Consider the following 24,283-nt stretch of genomic DNA (forward strand, 5'->3'; position numbering starts at 1 on the left):
TTTTTTTTCGGTAACGAAAACTTGAGCCTTTTACATAATAAAAGGCTGAAATTTTATGACTGCCGATCACCTTCAGAAAGCTTTCACTATATTATTTTGAAATATTTTCATTAACGTAGCTTTGGTAACCCTGTATCAAATCAATTTAGTAGGAAATACTTTTGTTTTTAAATCCAATAATATGGTTTCAAAAAAAAAAAAAAAATAAATATTTATTTTTTTTTCTATTCATAGGAATCATGTACCCGAATAATATCATACCTTCCTACTCACACAAACCCACACATATTGTTTGTATAAATAAAATATTAAAGTAAAATAACTGTTTTTATAATAATTAGCTTTAACAATATTTAATTTTGTTAGCAAAAACAAATTACAATATGACATTACAAAAAAAAAAAACAAAAACAAAATTAAACCCTTCCATAAATAAATAATAATGTGAATGTATGTATGTATATGTATATGAGTCTGACGTACATATTATACAAATACAGTGAACATGTTTTAATGTTTTTTCAAAGTTGGGTACGTATGTTTTTGGTTATTATCATACAATTTGCAATACATTTTTTGTTAGACATTGTTATGGTTTTGCTTCTCTGTAGAAAATTTGGAAAATAATAAGAATTTTTAATTTGAGAAAGCATAGTGTGTTGTTAAAGATCTCATGCTGCTCTTGCATGCTCAAAAGAAATTATTTTATTATTATTAAGTTTTGATATTAGGTTTGTAAGGATTTTGTGTTCAGAAATACACACTCAAAAGTTAAGAGGTGGTTCGAGATAAGTATGAGCAGCCATTTTCAATTAAACCTACCATTAGGGGTGCAAAATTTTTATTTTTAGAAATTGTTGAACTTTTACAAAATTTACATTTATAATAGAATTATATTTTAATTTTTATTGCCTTTTATTCAAGTTGTAAGGTGTTCGTGTTCGATATGTTATCGTAAAAGAAAAATCAATATATATGAATATTAAAAAATCGATGTAATTAATTGTTATATCTATGTATATTGTTTAGGTAGTAAGATAGGTTCGATATAAAAGACATAGGTAAGCTCAGAGAAGCACTATTTTGATTGGAATTTTAAACAATTACAAGTTGATTTTTGAACTTTTCTTCCGACAGTTTTTAAATTCTTATTTTGTTTGAAAATAGGATTTTTGGACGTTCTTCTTCTCCGAACTATAACATCTTACAGCTAACAAAATTTCAAATCAAAGAGTAACGCTTAATCATAATAAAATACAATTGTATTAACTGACCTAATTAAGGTATAAAAATTTTATTATTATCCATGACCTCGAACCAAAATGCAGTGAAAATGTAAAATTTACAATGTGTCATATTCCAAAATGTAAATTAAAAGCTCTTAAAGTTGTACGCTATTCTAAAATGTATCGAATACGTAGTGGAAACGTAAAACAAAAGCAGTAAAACAAAGATGGTATTTAAACTGCATTAAAACTCTTTATAAATACTGCGTTTTGGAAGTCACTGTATGTTAAAGCTATTGCCCCTGAAAGTATGCAATATATGGGTATTTTACACAATATAATAATAGAAGATTGCATAAAACATAATATTTTTTACCAAATTTTTAAAAACTACTTTCAATATTTTAAAAGGCAAGATGCTTCATTACAAACAATTTATTTGACCGGAATTTATTTAAACTTAATGATAAAATGTAAGGCTTAGTTTACTTTCAGTATTAAAAAGTCAAAATATTTGACCATCTAAAACTTATTTAATATCTAGCATGCTCTTAATTTTTTTCAATTATGACTAGACTACGGTACACAAATATACTTAAAATATTGCATTGGTCACCAAAAAAACAACAACAACAACTGCAGTAAATTAATTTTGTCCGTTCAATTAATAGAAGGGAAATTACCTCGATACGGTTATATACGAAAAAGCTTTAAATAAATTTTTGAATAAAATTTTTTTTCCTCCTGGGTATTAAGGATGTCCATATAATGTAGTTTATGGTACTACATTATAGCCTTTAAAGCTAAGAACTAAAAGAATTTCAGTAACATTTTATACGACATTTATTGTTTATAGTTAATTAACAAACAAAATAAAATTTAATGCAATATACCATTATTATGAGTGTGTAAAATAAGTTTTTATTGAGCCAGCAGTGAAATCGCATAAAGCATTCAATACAACAAAATATATGATTGTATACCTTTAGGCTGAAAACTTTGGATAATATGAAATAGATCTTTGTGTATTGATAAACATCGAATTTTCAAAATAAATTTATATATGAATGTAGAATTGCCAGAGTAAAGAATATTATTTTAAATAGATTTTTCTTTCAGATGAAATTTATATCATTTGTATTGAGTTTATATATATGAATAAATATCATGTGATATACAAACACACTATAATATTCGTGTTATAATATGAACAAACGTAATAATTATTAAATTTTGTATGAGTTTCATATACAAGTCTAAAAAGTTATTTAATGTTATTACATAATAAAGTGTTGTAGGCACATACCTACATACATTATAAATAATATAATACAAATACATCCTAATATATTTGTTATATTTATTATAATATATAATATTGTAGTTTGTACCCTTTTAGCAATCGGAAATTGGAAATATTTTATTTTGGAATGTTTATGTTATTTATTGAAGAAAATATTTTATAACAATTTAATAAAGCTAATAGCATAGCATCAGGTGTTTTAATTTATTTTTAAAGTTGCTTGTATTATTTAATAAAATATTCCTTATTATTTTTTGTATCTTTGTATAAAGATGTTATGTACTTATTAGTATTATATTAGATGCTATTAATATAAGAATGGTGTATTGTATACCTATATTACTAAAATAAAAACATTAAATTTTTAAAATATCTCAAGAAATTCTTATAAAAATTACATATTTTTAAGGTGTATTAATTTTATTGTGTTTCATAGAATTGTAATTTGAATTTGTAAAAAATGTAAGAGCCTAAAGGTCGTAATTCTTTTACATTAATTTTATTTTATAATTGGAAGTAAATTATTGTTCAAAATTTATTTGAATTACTTATATACATATACATTTATGTATATATATTAATGTTCTTTTACCGCCTCATGTGATAATAAAATAATAACAAAACGAATTGCATACAATAAGGGAGATCTTGTGATCGCATCAATGGAAATGAAATGTAAATAAGCTACATATTTTCAGTTGAAAGTGGATCGGTTAGTTGATGTCCTTTTTTAAACGATTCGGACTGATCTGATGCTTGATAAAAATTTACATATGAATTTATTTTGTAAATATATGCGGTATTGGATAAATCAATTTTTGAGAAATTTCGGGCTGCAATTCAACACTACAGAATAATATTCACGATTTTTTTTTAAATTTTTCATTTGAACTGTGTTTGTTGACATAATGAACCAGAAAAATCTTAAGGAATATTAGAATTTGGAAATCGGATTTTCAATTTCAAATGGACTTTTCCAAGAAAGTCGTATTAAGGAAACAAACCTTTATATTACGAACTAAACTTAAATTTTTTGATATTACTAAAGTGCTCTTAAAATTTGAAATATTTAAATGTATAAAAAACATTTTCATAGCTTTTTGAACTTACCCTTCTTAAAACACTCATTTGAAAATCAACCATTGTGTTCTTCTCTTTCTCTCTCTCTCTCTCTTCATTTTCTTTCTTATATTTCTGCTGTTGAGTGTGAACTTGCGAATATCACATTAAAATATTTTATTTGTTTTTTTTTTTTGAATCTGCAAACAATGACTGCAGTCTGTCAATATATTAGAGAACTCTATTAATTATTCCTATCATTAACAATGGTGTTAACTTTTAAGTTTATTAGTCTTAAAATACTATAGATATTACTGACATGACATTTTAATTAAAGGGAAATATAAAAATATCAACTGCTTATCTCTGCTGGCAGAAATTATCCTTTGAGCTCTATGACTATTGGATAGTATACCAGTCTATATGTATTATATAAGTTTCATTTTCATTAAAATTAATTTATTTGTTTCTTTAGAATTAAGCATTTAAATGAATGTTAATTAGATTATTTGCTTATTTAATATAATTTCATTACTCTACGATAATTGTTATAATATGGAAATTTCAGAAATTTACTCATATAACAATTACGTCCATATTATTATAACATTATAATTACATAAAACTGTTAAACTATTTAAAAAATCTATTTTCGTTTAACTGGTCTAAATATTTTCTTTAATTTTTCACTCGTAGCATACTAATTACTATAATGCTTCCACCATACGTATTTGGTATGCTAGTAGGTTAAATAGTTTCTATTTTTAAATATTAATTTTGTTTTACGATATACATACATTTTCCTTTTATTAGTTTCTGAGTCCCAAAAATTAATTTTCAGTAAACATGTAAAAATCAAAAATTTTAAATTACCTTTCTCAACATAATATTTGAAGCCTTAAACAATTTTTATTTTTTCTATAAAAAAAAAATATCATCTATAAAATTAAGATTTCCCAGTATTTAAGGTGAAAATTTAATAAATTTTATAATATTAACAACAAAAACGCTTAAAATTTTCACGTTTTTAATATTAATTTACCGCACTTATCAGCTTTAACAATCACTAATTTACTGTATAAAAATTATTTTCCTATTAAAAACAAAAAAAAAAAAATTCATAGGTAATGTGTTTGTGTGTATTTAGAAATTTATATGTAAATTAACGGTATACGGCTTACCATTAAAATACCTACACTTTTTTATAACTGCGTTCGTATAAAATTTAATAATTTTGTTTGTTTCTATCTTTCTCTTTCTCGGTTTTTCTCTGCCTCCTTCTCTCTCTCTCTTTCTCTCTTGGAGAGTGATATGGTGGAATTATCTATTATAATAATATTATGTAATTTCCATAAATGTTTGTTTGCATGTGTATATGTATAATGAAAATTTAATTCGAAATGTAAACAAATTGTGTCCTAGAGAACCCTTTTTTTACTCTATTTCTCTTTCTCGCTCTCTCAGTTTTTTGTTAAATTTATGTTGATACTGTGACTTTTTTTTCTCTGCACATACGCTTAATTATATATAAATCATATGAAAAGTGATGATAATCAGTGAAATTACCTATAAAATTGTTATTACCACAGGAATATTTTTATATACTCCACAAATTCGTAAATTTTTTTCTTATAAATTTTTTTTTTATAAAATTTGAATAAAAAACCGTAATTGAAGTTGCCAAAGGCTTTTTCAAAATGAAGAATTATGTATAGAAATTTTGGTTTATTTTAATTTATTTTAAATAACAATTATTCTCTTGCGTTTAATAATAAGAATCGAAGCCTTTCCAAGAGCAGCTATTGCGGAGGCGCTTGTGGGATTTAAATCATTGCAAATAGTGGTAGCTGTTATCGCCATTCCAAGGCGATATGGCACTGAGGCGAGATATTATATAAGAGCCATTGCACAATATATTTCTACCTAGGAATCATACAATTAAAATTTGCGTTCGACTGACTCAACTGCTCCATTTTGAAGTATTTTGTTAATACAATTAGTTAGATACCAAGTATATAAGGTATGTGCATTGCAGATATTTTAAAAATCAAGATAGAGTTCAAATAAAGTTCCTATTGTGAATTAGCTATGGGACAAACGAAAAATTTTGAGACTTTAAATATTATTAAAAAAAAAATGGTTAAAATAATAAAACTAAAATGGACACTTTGTTTCCCAATATTTAAAAAAAATTAGAGACTTTTTTTGGTTATTTCTAAAAAAAACGAGCAATTAAAATATTGTTTTTACTGAAAATGACATGTACATATATAAAAAAAGGCAAAAATTTGGGAGGGAGGGGGCTGGTAAAAATATAATTCCGAAAAAAAAAAAAAAAATTCGAGAAATCTTTTCCATTTTAACGTGATAAAATACCATATTTGAAAATTATTATCCTTTTTGCGTGACAATCCTTAATTAAATGTGATTAACGAAGTGGCAATCTCAACACGTAAAATAAAATAAAACAAAAAAATAACTTTTTTTTCCCATAATTCTCATCTCTCACACTCACACCGTATTTAGTCAATACCATAGGGGTTAACACTACTCTGCTCTGCATATACATAATACTCATTTATTGTTATTATAGGCGCATATTATGGTTTGTTCATAGTGCACACAACACACACACACACTTAAAAATAAATTTTAAAAAATCTCAACATATGATTTTTTGCTGATAAATTGAATATTATTTTATTTTTACACCCTACCTTATTACTCGAACACTGAGAACGGTACCGCTGTGGTCGTTGTTTGGGAAATTTTTTGATTTTTCGTTTACTATTTAGGTCAAAAGAACGACGTGTTTACAGAAAAAATCAGCTTAAGAACATAAATGCAAATGATGGTCTTTTTAATTTTAACAGCTAATGCTTTTTCAACTGAAATATAAATGGTCTTGTTAGACTGGACGGTTCTGTCGCTGCCATTAAGGTTCTGTTTATAGGCAGAAAGTGACAAACACGTGTAGTATAAAACAAATTGTGCAATTTGGAAGTCGAAGTTCTCTTACATGTAAGTGAATTATGATACACATACATAAACACAGACCAACTTAATTGAATATTTCCATAAACTTGTAATCAGTGTCAAATTTTTAGTTAATCGAAGTTAACTGACATGAATAAAGATATTGATTTGATAGCCAGCTATTACATTTGATAAATCAAAAATAAGCTTAAGATATCATTTTTCCGAGATCTCGTGAAAATACGAGAAATTCATTATTATGTAGAGAATTAATTCTAACAATAGTTCACATTTCAATTACCACCTTTTTTTGCTCCATTTCTCCTTTTTGAATATAGGGTGTAAATCAATCTATTAATTTTTTGTTTCGTTAATGTTTACCTGATAATCATGTTTGTCACTCAAAGAAAAAAACTTTTATTTTTTTTAATGGTTTTCCATTTATTTTTTTTTTTTACTTGTTTGTGAACATGGGATTTTAGTTTTTTTATGTTTTTGTTATTTTTTGTGTATGTATAAAAATATGCACGTAATTATTTTGAATATAAGAGTATTAATTAACCTATGTAAAATTCCTTTTGTCATCATATAAAAGGGGTAAATATCATACAGAATAAAAACAAAAACAATAACAAAATAATCAAAACAATTTTATAACAGTAATTTAAAATAATTATATAGGTATGTGAAATGTCATTTATTTCAAAAGTGACATTTAATCAAATTTTGAAGAACAGGAAAAAGTTGTTATTTCTTTTGGGGAATTTTAATTATAATGTTTATGTGTGTTGTTGCATTGGTGTTAAAACAGTTATATTTTGTATTTAGATATAATTTTTTTTTTCATTTTGGTGTGATTTTAACAAAACATTGTTAATTTTTTAGTTTGACCACGAATTTTTTACATATAAATGAGAGAACTAATTTAGTATTTAGTTATAAAGGTAATTCAATCTTAAAAACTAATATACACGTAGTTCATAATAATTTCAATTAGTAAAGCAAAGAATCAAAATGTGTAATTAAAATTTCGTTGCTATTCGCTTTTCGTGTGCACTTGATTTTAAATAATCTGATGATACGAATCATATAGTTCGATTAAAAAGCAAATGTCAATAGGGTTGAGTTTTTCGCTTAAATCCGTCATATCATCCTTCTTCAGGAGTACAATGAAATTCCTGACACCCTAAATATGTATTGTTTAGAATGCTATAAAGTGTCAGGCATTCATGACAATTCGTGAAAATTTATTCTGCATAGAAAATTTTCTTTTTGAAAATTTTCTATTCATCGAAATATGAAATGCTCGTTATTTATGAGCATTTATAATTATTTCACACATGTAAGACGATTATTATGCGTTTTGATGATTTCCGTAATAGAAAAATTCATAAATTTCATTAAAAATAGTTCTAGTGATTTTCCATAATTCTTCATATTATATCTATTATTTATTTAAAGAGGGTGCTGAAGAGAATAAATTTATTTTTTGTAAATAAGCGTACGCTGTATAAAAAATGAGTTTTGTCTTTTGATAAGCAAAGGAATTTATATAAAAAACACAGAAAATCGTTTTGGTTGTAATACAAAAATTTCGTAAACATTTCAAATTGTTCGATTAATAGGGGCTTTTTTTATATGAAGCATTATATAGTAGGAATTCCACTTTACACTGGATTTAAAAAATGTGCACAATATTTGTTTATTTTCGGATGTTTTTTTTGCCGAAGAGATTGAGGTCTTTAATTAATATTACATATTTGCATATGTTATTTCTATTTACGCATATTTGTATGTCGATTAGCTCATTATATCAAGTTAATCCATTGATCTCTCCTTGCATCCGTAGTGAGCTTAACTACCTAGTTGTGAGAGACATTGACCCGATCAGACGATTCAATCCAGGTGAATATTCTTTCGCAAAATATATATTGAAAGATATTCAGAGTTAAAATACATTTTAAAAAATTAATACATAGATTATTAGTTCAAAAATTAATTGATTAAATTAAACTTTTTCCTACTAAATTGAAAATTTTAAAAATATTTTATGTTTTAATGTCATTGGTAATCGTAACATTTGCAAAATGTACGTGTCAAAATAATATTAAACTGTCATTTTTTCAAATAAAAACTGTAAAAATTTTTTTGCACATTTCCGAAAAAAAAAATTATTTTGGCAAGAGTTTTTGCTTTTAAATTAAAATTTGTTCACTTACCGCAAATAAAAATAAAAAAAAATTTAAATTTAAAAATCATGCAAAAAAAAAAAGAAAATCCGCTGGTTTAAAATGCTTAAAAAATTTTTGTCGCATGTCAATTTTATGACATGATAATTATGAAATTTCATTGAAATGAAGCAAAAATTAAATTTTTTTTTATTTTTAGATCAACATTTTAAGAATCAAAAATTGAGATCAGCAAGCAAAGCGGAACCAAAAAAAAAATATGGAATGTGGAAATTTTAATTTTATTTCTTTTCTTGTTCTCTTTTTTCTTTAATATTTTTTTATTAGAGACATGATGTGAGACCACATCAATTATATTGTTTGTTTATGTGGTTAAAAGTGCCGCACTACAATAAATTTAATTACCTACTCTCTTACTCCATTGAATTTATGAAAAATGATGTTGCATTTTAGATTACCAATTATGTTTATATAAAGATCATAATAAAATCATTTTTCGAAATTTTTTTTTTAGAATTCATGAAAATTATGAACTTTATTTGCCCCATTATAAAATGATTTAAACAATTTACTTTACATATGTTTTTGGTATGGAAAACATTTTGTTGCTTTTTATAATAAGCGTATATTTTAAATATATGACTAGAAACGTATTTTGTTTAGATTAGATGTGGTTTTCATTAGTTGTCAAAATTGGCTTACAAAGTAAAATATAAGACGTTTGAAATAGCTTCAACACATTCCGACCTTAAACTGAAATAGCCTGTTTAAACGCAATCATTGTGTGTTACCCAATTTTCTAAAAAAGCTGCTACACAATAGGACGAAATTTTAGATAGTTCCGTCCATGATGTTCTTAATTTCTTAAGAGTCAACGTATTTGAAGAGGTCATTTTCTATTATCCACACAATATGCATAATTATGTCTATACTTTCTTGAACATTAAATAAAAATTATTGTTTGTTTACTCATTACTAGGTCAAGACACGTCAAAATTTTTGTTAATACGAAGGATGTTAAAGTTAGTGTCAGTGCCTTAAACTTTTTACTTTGAAATATTAAAAGGATTGAATTATTTTCCCAAATATAAAGGTGTCATAGAAAATTTCCAGTAGAGACCGTGAGTAATATTTTGTTTTTTGAAAAACAAGAAAAAAATAAACAAGATTGTCTAGAAACACAAACATTTTCGAGAAAATATTTTGAAAATTTTTTTACGGGTTTTAATTGATTTTTTAATTAAAACGGAAAAAAATTGTTTATTTTGAATTGTAATCGATCTTCTTAGGTCTTCTCAGTATCCACTACATATGGGGGGATAAGAATAAATAAATAAATCATTAACAATATTATTGTAATTTTTTCTCTACAAAATTTAGTATTTTCATCGAATTTTTTACTATGAATGAGAATTTTTGTATGAATGAATCATTTTAAATTTTTCAATTTATTTAAAATGAATTCTTCTTCAATTCACTATTATAAATTCAATAAACTTAGAGGGGATTTATTCTCTTAAGTGTGTTCCCTCTTTAGCAGTAAATGCTTAATTAATAAAAGGCAATTATGTATAAGAATTGTGCACTACAGGGAATTTTTTTTCGAGCAAAATTAAATACATTGATAATATCCACTATGTAGAAATATTCTTAATATCAATCCCTGCCTTATATAAAATATATGACAAATCCAATTACCTCTATTATTGTAACTCTACGTAAATCCCTTAGATGTCGTTTTTGTTTAAAATTTATTACTAAAACATCAGTATTTTTATTTTGAACACGAATATTTTCATCTAATTATATACTCCTACAGGAGATAATAAATTTTCATAAAGATTTTTATTTTCGGAGTTTTCTAAATGAACATGCTTATTATTGCTAGTTGTATAAAATTTTGAAATTTTAAATTAATGTTTGATTCGATTGTATATTAGAAACAAACATGAGCATATTTCTACAAAAAATTTGGAAAAAGCATTTACACTTAAAAAGAAAGACACAGTAATGGGTGATTTTTTAAACTTTTGCAAATGTGCATCTAATTTTTATTTGAATTGTTTAATGAATCATTACTGTTTATACTTTTTATTTATGTTTTGGTGTCAATGACAATTTCGGTAACGTTTCAGGTGGTCATTTTTCAGAGTGTGATTATGAGCAGTTTTTCATATATTTCGGCCGAAGCATTACGAACCACAATGCCGGATATTGGTTTGAATGAAAGTTTTGGCGGTCAATTTACTGGTTCAAAACTTAAGATTTATATCCTCACTGTATGAGGAACAAAACATTATTATTACAAAAAATTACAAAAAACAGATAAGAATTTGAGATATATACGTGAGCGAAAATCGAAGAAATCATAATAAATTTATTTATCGGAAAAATTAAAAACGATCTTCCGCGAAATTCTTGAGTATTGTCCTTCTAAATCACTTAGTTCTTGAGACTATTAATGTTCATATATCAATTATAAAATATTTCCTTTCTACTAATAATTTATCATAACAATAATTTAAAAAATACTGGCGAATATTTTATTAAAAACATTATTTTAATATTTTTATTTAAAAATTTTCATTAAAAATTTTGCCAAAAGATCTTCACATGTCCAAGAATATTTCTTAATTTAAAAATTATAAAATGATTGAAAAACTGAAGACACTTATGGGAAATACAAAAAAAAATTTATTACTTATAATTACTTTAAAAATAATTATTTTTTTAATTAAGCCAAGTGTATGGCAATAATAATAATTTTCTTAAAAATCATGAAAGAAAAAAATAAAGAGAAAAATTATAATTGAATTTTACTTTTAAAATAAATCGTATTTCTTAATGATCATAAAGTCCATAATATGAAAAGTGTTTAATTTCGGGCAGATATTTGCTATATTAAATTTTTTCTAGCAGAACGCGAGATTTTAAAAAGATCGAAAAAATTTTTAATAACGGCAGTAAAAGAGCTAAAAATGGAAGTTGTTTGTCTCCCTTGATGAATTATTTTTTGATCCACCAATATAAGAGTGTATATTAATTGTTCTTGTCCTATGTATCACCTTAGATAACACACTTACGACTCCATAAAGCCTATTACATTTTGGTTTAAAATTAAATTTTAAGTTGTTGTAACAATGAAATTTAAGAGACCTGGCACGAGACCTGATACAGAAAAATTTTTACAATTCCAAATGAACAAGAAAATTTAAAAAAAATAGTCGTTCGACTTCTTGTTTAAAGGAACTCCAAAAATTCAACAAGATATCTGATCTCAAAAGTAATAAGTTGGAAAAAAAAGTTTAATAAATGAGGCAACATAGCATGTTGGCGTTACTGAACGTTTAAAAAGAGCTGATATCAGTGATTTAGAGTGACAATCTTTGAACTTAACAATTAATTATTAAAAAAATAACTTTGTTGCATTAGTCGTTTGAAAATCTAATGTTAATTGGAAATAATTTTGAGTCAACAGTTAAAGTATCTTTTTTTTTTAAATGAACTGTAGACTCTAGTCTAGTTAAGAATTTAATTTTCTGTTGCTATAAAAGAAATTGGACAAATATTAATTAAAATCCGTCAACTACTTATGTGTTACCAGAAATTCACAATTTTTATTTTATCTCAAACTACAGCCAATAGCTATGTGAGCTTATGCGTTAGTTTACCAATTCAGAAACGCATTGCTTCGCAAAATAAATTTCCATTTTTTTTGATTTCCAGCGGAATCATATATAAGTTTAAGGTGAATATTAAAAATTTAAGATAGGTCACAAATTTCATTTTTAAAAATTTGAGCAAAAACTTTTATTCCTTCATTCTGACACTAAAACAAGCTAACAGAAAAATTTTGTCATTTTTACAACTATTTTAATGATTTATGAGTTTTCTCACTCAACAGATAATAATAAAAATAAGAATGTGAAAATAAGTCCAAAAAAAAAAAATTAAGTAAAAGAAAAACGTGAAAAAATTTGGAAAAAGTAGCTTTAGTAAATTAGTCAACATTAGGTATAAGAAATTTTTTGGCTATATTTAAGTAAAAATTTAAATAGCATTTCGAAGCATGCAATATCAAATTAAATTGTTTCTGGAATCTTATAGAGCTCTTAATAAATGAGATGATCTTTTACAGAAAACTATTCGCTTTCTAAATTTTTTTGAGAGAAATGATTTTTAAATAGTTATTGATACTAGCTAACATGGTAATTGGTTTCATTCACAATAGAACCTATTTGAATTCTATTGAAATGTCAAAATGTTGTTAAAATATAAGGCTATGTTATTATGAGATTGTCATCATCTTTGAAATGTAATGACCTTAGTTTTAAATCATAAAAAAAAATCTTAATAAATTTATTATAACATAAACTTTACGCGTTTTACATTACAATTTACATAATATTGTGCTAAACATTTAAGTTGCTTAAGTAAATTTAAAATATTATTTGCTATATTAAAAATCTTAAAGATTCTCTTTGGTTGAAAATATTGTAAAAGATTAACATTTATGTTTCCTATTCACATATTATTATAGAATCACTTGTACATATTAATTTGTATATAAATTCGGATAGAGCAAAGTGATTCTAATAAAATATTATGTGGGCGTATGTTGTTGTCGCGAACTCGTTAAGTGAACTTTTCTTTCTGTTTCATTTTCTATAATTTTTTGTTTTTTTGAATTTCCATAATAACCAAAAACAAAAAAAAAATGAAAACACTGAAAAATTATCTTTGTCAGTTTGAATTGTGTCATCAAACGTGAAAAAAGTATTTTACATAAAATATTCAAAAATTCAGATAGATTGGGCATGAAAGAAATTTTAATAAACGCTATTCGCGGTGAATTTCATATTAAAGGGCGACGGTTCTGCTAATATTGAAAATTGTAAAGAAATTTTAGAGTTTTTTATCTTTTGGTTCAAATGAAATTTCAATTTATTTTCGGTAATTTTCTTTGTTTTTAATTTTACATACAATTATGTGTGTGTGTGTGTATATGAAATGTGAAGGTAAATCAATAGTCAGGGTAATCACTTTGACGTCAGTGCGTGTTACATTGTAAAAGAAAAAAATTATGACACTTTAATTTTGGAAAAACAAAAACTTGAAGTTTTAAGATGAAAAATTAAAAGTATTGATTTCAAAAAAAAAATGAAGGTTTCGGAAAATTGAAAGCAAAATTTTATTTTATTTGTTTATTGTTGTTCAAATTGTAAAGTGAAATTCAGAATTTGATAAAAAATTTTTTTACAAAAAGTGTTTTCAGTTTTGCTTATTTGGTTATTTCCTTTTTTTTTTTAGGAAAGCTGTGGTGAAAATAATTTTGATGATTGCAATGAAGCAACAAGCAGTAGTCAAGAAGTTCTATTGAGGTAAGTTTTAAATAATTTTTTCTTTTATTATTTGTTTTGGTGATAAAATCATAGTTTATATGTGTAGTTAAATTAAATTTCCTAAATTTCAAAATTTGCCCCATTTAAAATAGAAACATTAAAAACCATAGTAGAAAAATCATAAAATTTTTGTAGATTATCATAATTTTATTAGACAGTTTAAAAATTTTTCTAGAGAATTTTTCTATTAGATAATACAAAATAATGTGATTTCTGTGATATCCTGTGTTTATCAACATGGATTTCATTAGATTGTTGGGAGACTTAAAGTTCTAAACAGTTGTTTGAAGTGATTTTGTAGGTTTCTAAAGTAAATACTTACGGTCAATTATTGTTTGAAAAACTAGAGAAAATTATAATGTCGACCAAGCTTATTTTAAATAAAAAATATTAAAACATAAATATATTCATAGCCATGTATATACTATATATTTATAGCAATGTGTATTCCGGGAGTTAGTTCATCAAACAATTTTTATCTTCTATTAATCAAAGAAATTTTTCACATTAGTCTTGTAAGAGAGTTCATTATCAAGTTAATCGAAACGAAAAATTTTTCATATTCTAAATTTTAGTTCAGAGATTCCCAAAATTACGCTCGTAACTATTGATTAGAGACATTTTCTTGCACCTTAAGTCAGATTTCGTTGAAGAATTCTTCAATTTTATGATTACATGTGGTGGCTTGAGATGTGCATTCTAACTTTTTTTTAAAATTGGAAGAGTGCATACGTTTATCATTGAATCTCACTGAATCCAGGTATTAAAAATATGTGTGGTTCCGAATCTCCAAGACTCTCTAGAGAGATGTTGGTTTTTGCATGTTTAGTTGGTGATGAATTAACTAAAAAATTCAATCCCTTTTTTCATCCGAGTTGGATGAATGTTTTAACCCCAACTAATTTTAACTGGAAATTTCGCGGACATAACCATATTTGGAGGGATATTGACATAACCATATGTCTCGAGAGCTCCATAAAAAACATATAAATCGTGGTAATATTTCTGTTTTAAAAATATATTTGATAGAACTCCTATCCTATCAATCGACTAGAAAAATCTGCAAGAATTTAAAAGTTCAACACTTTCGGTACAAAGAATTAATGATAAAATTAATAACGGTATTGCTCCGTTTTTCGAAAATTGAAATATTGACTTCTCAACAAAGACCTTACCATTATTATATAAATCAATACATACATACTGTATATATAAAACATTTTTGTAAATAATTTATATTTTTTTTAATTCATTTAAAAATTGCATTTAAATCGCACTCATTTAGATTTTCCTTTTAAATTTTTTTCTTCTCTTCCTCTACTTTGTATATCCAACCTGCCATATTTAAAAAAAAATATTTTTATTTTGGTTTTCTTTGAAAATTCCATTAACATATACCATTACTAACCCGTTCATTCAATGCACTATTAATTTGCAACCTATTATCACATCCATATCCTATTGTAAACCATATTAAACCGAAAAATTACAAAAAAAAAAAAAAAAAAAACAAAACAACTTAGCAAATCCAACCAACTTCAGAAAAATTCTACAATACACCATCATCATCATAATAACAGTGAAGAGGATCATCATTACACCACCTATAATACTCAAACATTGGATTCTTATAATTCAACTATCATAACAAATCCTCATAAACAACATCAACAACAACAACAACAACATAATCGTGATCATACATCAAAATTAAAAACATCATTACCAAAAACAAGTTCAACTACAACATCAGCTACACCAACATCAATAGCATACGTTGTCAGTGATATGAACTCACCTGAATCACCATCAACATCAGCAGCTGTCGTTATCAATAATAATTATACAAATTCAAATTATCAAAATAATAATAATAATATTAGTAGTAATAATAATAATAACAGTAATCATAACCATCATTCCATAAATAAAAATCATAATAAGAAAAATAATAGTAATAATAATAATAATAACAATACAATAATATCAAATTCAATATCACCAAATTGTAGTATAAAAAATAATATTATAACACATATTAATCAAAGTGGTGGTAGCATAGGAAATTTACGGAATGATACGATGATCGGATCGAATATAACAACATCGGAAAATTCTCAAGGTATTTTGGGTCAACAACAACAACAGCAACAACAACAGAAGCAACAACAGCAATTACAAACAAATTCATCATCATTAAAAAGAAAATCTAAGAAACCAACAGGTAGTATTAGTGGTGGAATTGGTATAGGTGGAAGTAATAGTGCTGGTGGTGGTCAAGGTAGTAATAATGTTGGAGGTACAACATCAGGTATATTACATAATAATAATAAAAAAAATCATTCGGTATTCAATGGACTCCCTGATAATGGAATCGGATTTCATTTAGGTTTATATGGATGGAGGAAAAAATGCCTTTATATACTATTATTAATTTTAATGTTACTCATAATTATCAATTTAATATTAACATTGTGGATATTAAAAGTTATGGAATTTTCATCGGTAAGTACAAAATTAAATTATTTAATTTAAAATTTATTATTCTTAAGAAATTTAATTTATAATTTCGAGCATACCATAAGATCTTGATGATGGATAATGCTAATAAGGTCATTTTTAGTCATTTGATTCCATTATCGTGTAAACGAACCAAATTTCAAATTTAATTCTTTAAAGAGGTTTTAAGAAACTTAAAGAGAAAAAGCGTTCTTCCAACTGACCCGCCATTCGGTAAATAAAGTGCTGTACTCCAATTTCGATTACAATCATATGATCCTGGTCTTCCGTCTTGCATGTGTGATGTTTTCCGTTTTGGCTGTTCTATTAGTGTGACTAGATATTTTCTTATTCAAAGTTTCAACAAGTCCTTAAGAAAATAAGGGTAATACTTTTTATAATTCTATAAAACTTGAAATATAATTTTAATGCAGTTCGTGCTACAGTAATAAAAATTTTCATTGCTTTTAGTTCATTTTAAAAATTATTTTATACTACCGCTTAACAGATAAATAAGTTTGCTTCATGTTCTATAAGCACTTGTGTTCACAAGTCTTACATTGGTACGTCTACAATTAAATAATTTACATTAAAGAAATTAAAATCATTTTTATATTCTGTTATCCTTAATTACTTAAGTGAAAGCATATTATAAAATTTTTGCCATATAAACCCTTAATTTATAGTAAATTTTTTATAGCTCCTACAAATTACAAAATTTTTTATAGAAATACCCTAGAATATAAATAATTTTATTGTCAATTCCCTTAAAGAATAATGTTATATCCCGACATTATATACCTGCAACAATAAAAAAATTTAGTGTCTTTTTTCAAAATGTTTCTCATAAAAAAACTTTTTAATATCCTTTTTTTTTAGGATCCTTCTTTATATGAAAAATACAATACCATTTTACCGGTCGCCTCATAAATTTCAATATTAATTATCTATATATTAGTTATCAATTTATTAGAACTTTATTATTCAATTTATTAAATATCAATTATTGAATATCGTCCTTTAAATACCATAATGAACAAATAAAAAAATAAAAATAATAATGCTTGTAATAACATAATTAAAATCTAATTAACACTGGGAACATAAAAAGAAGAGAAACGTAACCTTATGGTAAAGTTTGAATATATTGGACCTTTATTTCGGCACTTTTCTTCTCTTCTCTTTTAATTCGTTGTTCTCGGTTTGTTTTAATAACAATTTTTTATATCCTTTAGTATTTTGTTTTCATTCAAATTTATAATATAATTTTTTTTTAATATATTTTATATAGGAAGGTATGGGCCAATTAAAAATTGTTCCTGGTGGTATCCAATTATCAGGGCAAGCATTAATTATGGATTTATTACGAGCATCCGTGATACGCTCAAAACATGGACAACCAATTACTTTAGGTGAGTTTTAAAAATTTAAAAATTTAAAATAAATTTTTTTATACGCCGTATGTACTGTGTATAACGGATACAGGTGGCTTACCGTAAAAAAAAATTGACCGTATTTGTGATTATGAACACGATATGAAATATATAATTATATATAATTATATATATAATTTATAAAACATTGGGAAGTTAAAATGTTGATTCATTTTAGAGATAACACAGGCCATTTCCGATTAATTAGGGTAAATTGCTTATAATTGAGCGAAAATAATCGAGTGTCACTGTATTATTCGCAACACGATCACGGAAGTTAAATTAATTGATTCATTTCTCGAAATCAACTATCCGTATTACTTACAGATGCTTTCTTATAGGTAGTGCTACTCTATTGATTTCTTTTAGGTCTATGTAGTCCATATATTAAAATAGAATCATAATTAAGCTGCGCTACGATATGCTATAATTTCCATTCAGTATAACGTATACCTTGTTCCTTACAAATACAGTTGAATCTCTTATGAATCAGTCTCATTTCAAATTCGACAATTTTCTTTATTAACATATCTGTTGGAGCAACAATTATCTTCATGGTTCATATAAATAAGTCTATTTACAATGATTTTCCAGAGTGTAAACAAATTATATAATCACATATTCTGGAAAGGTATCATAGTATAGAATGGTATCTAGTGCAAAATTTAACAAATTTGTAGGTTCTCTCTAAATTTTCGCATTATTGAGTTCAATATGATAAAATTGTCCGATAGTTTTAATTGCGATGTTGTTATACACTTCAAATCGTGTACACCTTGTATAAATAATTATGAATTATTTGTCTCTATGTGAGTAATTATAACGTTGAATTATAATATTAAATTTTTTATAGCATTATCCGCATTACATTCATATTATGTATTCAAAATTATTCATATGGCTACGAATACGTACAGACAAACATAGTTTGTAAACTGTTTGTGCAATAATAATGATAAAATAACCCTAAAAATTTGTTAAATTAATTTTAGGATCCTTATATATTTTAACTTATTGAACTTTTTATTTATTGTTTTTTTTTTTTTGGATAAATTTTTCACATTTTTCCCATTCTTCTTTTGATAGGATGCCTCCATTCTCCTTTTATAGTTAATTTTAATTTCGGAATGAGAATATGGAAGAAAATAGCTTTTAATGAATTTTTGTTATTATATTAAAAAAAATATTGTTTTTTATCACCTGTAATTTCATATAAAACATTTAAGTTTATGGGTAACATCCTTCCGGAATGGCACAGAATGCCTAATTTTATATTAATGTACACATTTGTTTGTGTGTGTAATAAAATATAATAAATTCATGTGTGTAATAGGATGTTAAGAATAGCAATTTGGAAGAAAACAAAAAAAAAAGGATTTCTATATATAGTAATTTGACTTCTATTTTTGTTGAAAAACAAAAACAAAGAAAAACAATGGAGAAATATTAAAAAGGACTAAAATATTTTAATTTTTGTAAGTTTCTCTTAATATACCATAAAAAGGATATCCTATATATGTTTTCTGAACTTTAATGGTATTTCCCAAAATTTTTATATAATAACAAATTTGGTTTTTTGTCAAACTTAAAATTGCCTTTCCCCCTCTCTCATTGCCTTGATTTTATTCTCACTTGTCCTTAAAAAACTATATATACTATATAGAAAATGAGTTGTCAAAATTTGAAATATCAAATTTATAGAACAGTTATTTTATTTGTATGTATATGTGTATGTGTATTACTAGTAATTTATGATGTGTACGTGTATCGTCTCTCAGACCTAAATCAATATTATATTCTATATATATAAAATCTCATTTATGATGTTTTCCTCATATTTTCCATACTTATATATAACTTTTGTATTTTCTATATTATTTTACAGAATCATCACGTAATTTTTCAATAAATACACGTGACTCAAATGGTATATTAGAAAATCATTTATTTTTGGGACACGATAAACTTGAATGTCTTGCAAATGGTTTTCGGATAAATGATACAACTGGTAAAAATTTATTTTCTGTTAATCGTAATGAAGTTGTAATTGGTGCCCATCATTTACGTATCGATGGTGAAGGTGGTGTTACATTTCGTGAATCAGTTCAAACACCACATGTACGTGCTGAACCAAGCAGAGAATTGAGGTAATTATTTATGTATATAAGTGTGTGTTTATTAAGATTTTTTTAATAATTTTTTTTATAAAGGTAAAAATTTTAATTGATAGCTTAAATCATTAGAGTTTGCATACCATTTGAGTAATTTTTGTAGAAAGTTGAAGAACAGGAAGTTGAATGTCTTATGCGAGAAATGGCAGAGGATAGTAATTAGATTAAGTTTTAGAGTTTACAATTGAATTAAATGAATATCTCAGGTTATATCGGGTACAAAACCGTATTAATTTGATAATCCAATCAGGGTGCACACGACATTCGCATAGATTATATAGAAGACAGTTTCATTCTTAGACTGTCTGTCCATTTCGCATGGCGGATTCGTTCATGTTTAAAAATAGTTTTCGTGGGCCGTACTATATGAATTTTTGCTTCTAAATTGTAAAATTGTAGGAACAGATATAAAAATAAAAAATCAATGGAAGCTACTGGTTTTAACAAATTTATGACTAAATTTTTAGTTCCTTACAACTTCCTTGATAAAATTTCTTGTAAGCAAATATTTAGTTCACCTATATCAATACGAAATTTCTTGATTATATGTAGCGAAATTTTGTAGTTATAGAAGGATTAAAATTTTAAATTCAATTTAAAATTCGATAAGCAAATTACCCAATTAATTTTATTAAAAATTTTTTTTTTATTCTACTATTTTTAGACTAGAATCACCGACACGTCAATTAGAAATGACTGCTGCCAAGGATATTAATTTACAATCACGTGCTGGAGGAATTGATATAAATGCATTAGATGATGTAAAGCTAAGTTCAATTGATGGTAGTGTAAGTCACAAAAAATATTACTTAAATGTTAAATTACTTTGACTTAAATGCTTTAACTGTACTACTCAAATTTCTCGTTCACAATTATATAATTTCTAACTAAATAAACATCCTTTTTTCTATTCTTTGATTTCGTCCTTTAAATATTTTCCCTAGCAATTTAAATCTACCTGCACTCCTTAATTGAATTTGTACTTTTTTTTTTGAATACAGATACGACTTGAATCATCGAAAATATTTTTACCAAATTTAAAACCAGTCAAATTATTAACAAGTGGTACTAGTTTTCATGAAAATTTTGATAAAGTAACACAATTATGCGCCTGTTCAAATGGTAAATTATTTTTAGCATCACCGAAAGGTCATTGTTCAGATGATGAAGGTACAATATGCAGATGATCTAAATTGCATTCACTATAATAAAAAAAAAATTATAATATTTAATTAAAATTAAAATAAAAATTATTTATTTAGAAAAATAAAATTTAGTTAAAATTATTATTAAAGAACTATAATAAATATAAAAACTATTCATTAAAAAAAAATGAGTAAACGAAACTTAGATCTTGCTTACTATGTATTCCAAAAATTCGACTAATGTTGCTAAGATTAATGAAATTTAATGTGGCGTGCTCTATATTATTGATAACGCTGTGACAGAAACAGAAGAATACAATTAATTTATAATAGTTTCCATTACAATTGAACAAAAATGGCTAAAAGAAAAAAAGTGTAGTAAAATTATTGTCAACTTTCAAGAAAATTGTATCTTTCACAACGCTACACACTACCCCGGATATCTTAATATTACAAATGGGGATTACAAAATACAAAACTAAATTAAGGTCAGCCATTCAGCAACTTTCGACTCCTGGAAATCTGAATAATTTTCGTTAGAATATAAATTAAACAATAGTGTATGAAAGTGAATTGAAATTGGGAAAATCTACAAATCTACACAATACTCGTTAAGTAATGACGTCAATATCAAAATCAAAATTTTAAGTTTGTATGCAGAAAATCATTTGCTACAATATTCAAGGTTATAATAACAACATAGATTGAGCGTGGTCTAAGAACAAAAATCCTTTAAAAATATTCTTACAAAATTAAAGAATAATTATTAAAACAAATTACAAAAAAAAATTTTTTTAATAAAAAATTTAGAAAAAAATTATAAAAAAAATTTATATAGAAAATGTATTTAGATACTAAAAATTTAGTTATGAAAATTAAAGAAATTATAATGCATAATATACAATTAAAGGATTATTAATGGTATTTAAATTTTGGATATATATATATATATATATATTAAAATTATAGTATGTATGTGTACTTAAACTATATCTGCATAATATAATAAGAATATTTTATTGCACATTGAAAAGTAAATAAGAGGAGAAGGACAAATAAGAAATGATTAAGGACATTTCTTATTAGATAAACCAAAGAAAATCACAATAGGAAATTATTAAAAAATAAAATTAATATTCATTATCCTGAACATATTTTACCCTATAAACAAAGTTATGCAAACATATTATGTCTATTATGATTTATGCGTAAATTATAATTTATATCGCACCCCTAATTGTAAAGCAATATATCACAAAAAAAAATCGAGAATTTTATTAGCCACTATATCAGTCATATTCATCATATCATATTCAATTCATATTAATCTAATCATATTTTAATCACTTCATATTATTCATAACTTAATATAATCATCCCATGTACAGATGCAGTATAAAAGTTAAAATATGGGAGATGAATGAGAACCTTCAGGCAATAATGAAGCTACAGAGTCATCTTCGATTTATGTATTTTGAATTGAGTTTTAAAATAGTTTCATATTATAGTTTTAATTGTATAACTATGTTACTTTTCTATATTCTTAGTAAAAGATGATTTGGAAGAATTTTTTTTTAATCTTTCTGAAATTTGAATGAAAATAATCATTTCTTTATACATACATATACTCCGCGTCATCAGCTTAAACTTAGAAAATTCACGTTTTATAAAAAAAAGTTTTTATTTCTCCGTTATTGTAATAGTCATAAAATTTTGGTAAATTATAAAAATAATATGACGAATATATCTGTTTGTACAGATGTCAAACAGATTTATTAAAACTTATCGAGAAGTTATTCATTTTAGTGCGTTATTTAAAACTTAGCTGATTAATTTAGTGGTTTATTTGCTATTGCAATTTGTACTCACTGAGAATTTAATTAGTGATACTAAAGTACTATACTTTTGAAAACAGTTTGAGAAAAACCGGGGGAAAAACAAGATATTGAGTGAATGTGACAGAGTAAAAATTGAAGTCTACTATGAAGAAGGACATAGCAATCGTACCGAATCGTGTAATTAAGATCAAAATAATCAATTTTTTTTTTCTAAATATTTCTTGAAAACTTTAAGACAAAAAGTTATTTGGAATGAGATTTTAAAATTAAAATATTAAGATTATTTAAATTTTATGGAGAAGGAGCATTTTTCCAATCGTGAAATTTACGAGTGTTTTGTAAATTCAAACAGTGAACTTTTCTTTTATTTTTTTCGAGTTTCCTTTTTGAATTTAATATTGAATTATATTTAGGGGTGGGAAATATTAGTATACATACATAATATTTATATCTAAAACAAAATTTAAATTAAAAAATAAATAACAATATTATAAAAAAAAAGAAAAAATAGTTGTTATCCTAGTAAATAAAGAATTTATTCATAAAATACACTTACATTATAATAGAAAAACAACAAAAAAAAAACAAACAATATCATTTATGTAATTGCATAATATTATGAAAAATAGCATAAAACATAGATAATTCATATATAAATAATTCATATTTAAAAATACATATATATATATAAATTATTACAGATATAGAACAATGTTGAGAACATTTAATTTCATGTAAATAAACATTATTATTGAAAATTAATAAACCTTATATAAATATAGAAGTACGTAAAATTATAATAAATATAATTTAAATATTATTTATACATAATTAAATATAAAATATAGTACCTATGTAAAAATAGCTAAAAGTATAATATATATAAAAATATCATATATATTTAAATATAAAATTTATTGTATAAAAAAATAATATGAAAAAAACAAAATATATGGTAGTTAATAAAATTTGTTTATTTTATACCATTGCGATTTAAATAAATAAACTTATAAAAATTATATGATATTATAAAAATAATTAA

At 24.7% G+C, this 24,283-nt stretch overlaps 1 protein-coding gene across 4 annotated transcripts in view; it reads left to right on the top strand.

Annotated features, from left to right (window-relative positions):
• The window catches only part of LOC129605459 (GATA zinc finger domain-containing protein 14), a 42,764-nt gene extending 18,913 nt beyond the window's left edge, over positions 1–23,851 (top strand). Inside the window, exons 2-8 of one of the 4 annotated variants that reach the window (XM_055515239.1) lie at positions 14,064–14,134; positions 15,679–16,466; positions 16,545–16,660; positions 17,946–18,066; positions 19,973–20,234; positions 20,923–21,046; positions 21,260–23,851. In XM_055515239.1, coding sequence (XP_055371214.1) covers positions 14,064–14,134; positions 15,679–16,466; positions 16,545–16,660; positions 17,946–18,066; positions 19,973–20,234; positions 20,923–21,046; positions 21,260–21,445 — 1,668 coding nt within the window. In that variant the 3' untranslated portion in view covers positions 21,446–23,851. Of the gene's footprint in view, positions 1–14,063; positions 14,135–15,678; positions 16,661–17,945; positions 18,067–19,972; positions 20,235–20,922; positions 21,047–21,259 lie in introns of all 4 variants that reach the window. The other 3 variants (XM_055515238.1, XM_055515240.1, XM_055515241.1) reach the window with 3 other exon arrangements.
• The last annotated feature ends 432 nt before the right edge of the window (positions 23,852–24,283 follow it).

Source organism: Condylostylus longicornis, unplaced genomic scaffold (genome assembly GCF_029603195.1).
Source record: "Condylostylus longicornis isolate FDR11 unplaced genomic scaffold, ASM2960319v2 ptg000013l, whole genome shotgun sequence".
Taxonomy (NCBI): Eukaryota; Metazoa; Arthropoda; class Insecta; order Diptera; family Dolichopodidae; genus Condylostylus; species Condylostylus longicornis.